Source organism: Lindgomyces ingoldianus (genome assembly GCF_010093535.1).
Source record: "Lindgomyces ingoldianus strain ATCC 200398 unplaced genomic scaffold BDR25scaffold_20, whole genome shotgun sequence".
Taxonomy (NCBI): Eukaryota; Fungi; Ascomycota; class Dothideomycetes; order Pleosporales; family Lindgomycetaceae; genus Lindgomyces; species Lindgomyces ingoldianus.
Window position 1 is genome coordinate 310,019 of NW_022985181.1, and position 2,405 is coordinate 312,423.

Here is a 2,405-nt window from a genome sequence, read left to right on the forward strand (position 1 = left end):
AGAGCAACCGGAACCCTTTTCAAAACCCACACCGTTGTTACCTATCACAAACAAGGCCCACCGCCGCCGTTGCACAGCTGCTGCACGCGATTGCAGAACTCCTAGGATCTTGCGACTTTAAGAATAATCCTACACTATACTAACACTCGTACGCCAGCAGGTTCCGCTTCATTCGCCGACAAAGGGACACTGAACACTTAGAGGAGAGAGCCTCAAGAATACTTGCTACTTACTAAATACAAGAGGTATAGGAGAGTTCGCCAGGAAAATACAGAGAGATAGATATTTTACATGTATGGGCTATTAGGAGGTATGCCATTACCAAGGAATTGCTTATGTAATAAACTACTAGTGCCCTCTAGGCTAGAGCCGGGCGTAATAAAGACATCCATCCATCCATCCAGCAATTTGCTGCAAAATGCTGCAAAATGCTGCAAAATGCTGTAAAATGCTGTAAAATGCTGCAACATGCTGCAAAATGCTGCAAAGTGCTGCAATTTGCTGCAACATGCTGCAATTTGCAGCAACATACTGTTCGAGCTTATTGCTCGTACTATGTAGCAGCTTTCGTCAAGCGTTCCTCCTGTCTTGACAGTAGGTGCGCATATCTGACAACAATACTCTATTCTCACGCATTTGAGTAAAGATCATAGGAACGTGTATGTGTTACTACTAATAAACTAGTATAACTATCCACTTAGAAAAGCTAATAAAACTACTGTAAGTCTACTTTATCTATCACTAGCGAGTATCTCCTAACACACGCTTGTGACGTCTCTAGCCCTTCTAAATCACACTTATATGGGACTATGGATGAAATTCAAACCGACCTATAGATCCCATTAAGCTCCTGTATACTTTCTCCGTCCCCGGTCTTTCGATCGTTATATGACACGTTAAACATTCGATGGAACGAAATTTTGTCCTGTCCTTTCGTCCGATGGCTAGACTGAGGGTTCGATAGATCAGAGAGAGGAAGAGAAGAGCCATAGCCCCTACTTGATCCACCTTTTCTCTTCGAAAACACTTTCAACAATGGTGCGCATGGCGGAATACTTGCACAGACCACAGCAAAAGACATCTGGACGATGGTCCAGATAAAAGCGTCGATGTCATCCCAAGCTATATCGCCACCGTTGACCATCCTTGCGTAGATGCTTATGCGTACGATGTTTGTTACGGAGACGAAAATACCCAGACTGAATGTCACACCCAAACCTATCTTCTTCTTCCATGGCAGGCACAAATTCCATAAGATCCGAGCTGGGAGCAGCATAATCGCCACTTCGGAAACAAGGTCCAGTGCAATGGGTACTACCACATGAGTGACCTGGTCCATGCAATATCCTTCAACTGGGCCTTTCGGGTGACCGACTGGGAACAACAAGTAGATGCGGTTCCAAAAGACTTGTGGCGGAACGCATTGGAGGATGAACACACTAATTTCCCCTATACCTAGAAGGACGCTGAAGACTGTGCATACGTACACACCATATGTGAAGCAGCGGTCATGGTGGAGTAGGCCGAAGACTCGGGTATAAAGCGCTAGGATAGCAAGCTTGGTAAACATTATGCAAACGGCTTGGAGAATGGACTGAATGTATCCATACTAAAGAAAGCCTTAGTAGTTATATTCAGGACATTGAGACATCGTGGCCACACCTTGAAGATATCTGCGAGATTGTCTGGGGGGGAGAGATCTTCCAAAACAATGCGACGCTACTCATGTAAGTCACTGCTTGGAAAAAGATGCATTGAGGACTAACCGTATGCTTTCCAAGCCCAAGTTTCACCGCATAGAGTATACAGCCAGCAACTCCCGCAGCGAACACCTTAAGAGTTTAGCCAGACTTTCATTTGAGAATGGTAGCTTGGAAGGTCTCACCGACGCGACGAGTGCAAACCATGTGTCTAGAGCCTTCCATGGATTCGTCACAAGGCTCTGCGCGTACAATCGAACTGCAAAAGTAACGAAAACTGAAAAAAGACAGACAATATTCAGGGCAACAACTTCTGGAGCTCGATTGTCGACCCAATGCCGCATCTCGTACTCTGTGATGTTCGACATTTTGAGAGGCGAAGCGTTAGAAGAAGCATGGGAGAAAAGGCGACACAATTTATGAAATGGCCTAAGAGAGCCCTGGCCGAGCCCAAGTAGCCAGATTCGCGAACGTGTCGAGTTAATTGCGGTACGATTGGCGCTGACGGAGTCCGAAGCTCCTACAGCCAACTGCACGCCGTTAAAACCCGGCAAAAGTCTCGTGCTGACAGCACAACCTCTCGTTCTACAGGATTTACTATTTCCTATTCGCCATTCAAGGCTAGGGATCGGTGTGGGTGACTGGCCCCAAAACGCCGATTCTGCATGAAAACGCCGAGATCCACTATCCGGTAGAGAAGCGATT

At 46.3% G+C, this 2,405-nt stretch overlaps 1 protein-coding gene across 1 annotated transcript; it reads right to left on the reverse strand.

The window, feature by feature from the left end:
- Positions 1-820: 820 nt before the first annotated feature.
- On the reverse strand, positions 821-2,044 carry BDR25DRAFT_288451 (uncharacterized protein; the record flags this gene model as incomplete). The annotated part of the gene is made up of 4 exons (XM_033688392.1): positions 821-1,609; positions 1,663-1,719; positions 1,767-1,832; positions 1,886-2,044. 4 exons carry the CDS (start codon positions 2,042-2,044, stop codon positions 821-823), a joined length of 1,071 nt encoding a protein of 356 aa, XP_033546386.1.
- Positions 2,045-2,405: the final 361 nt, after the last annotated feature.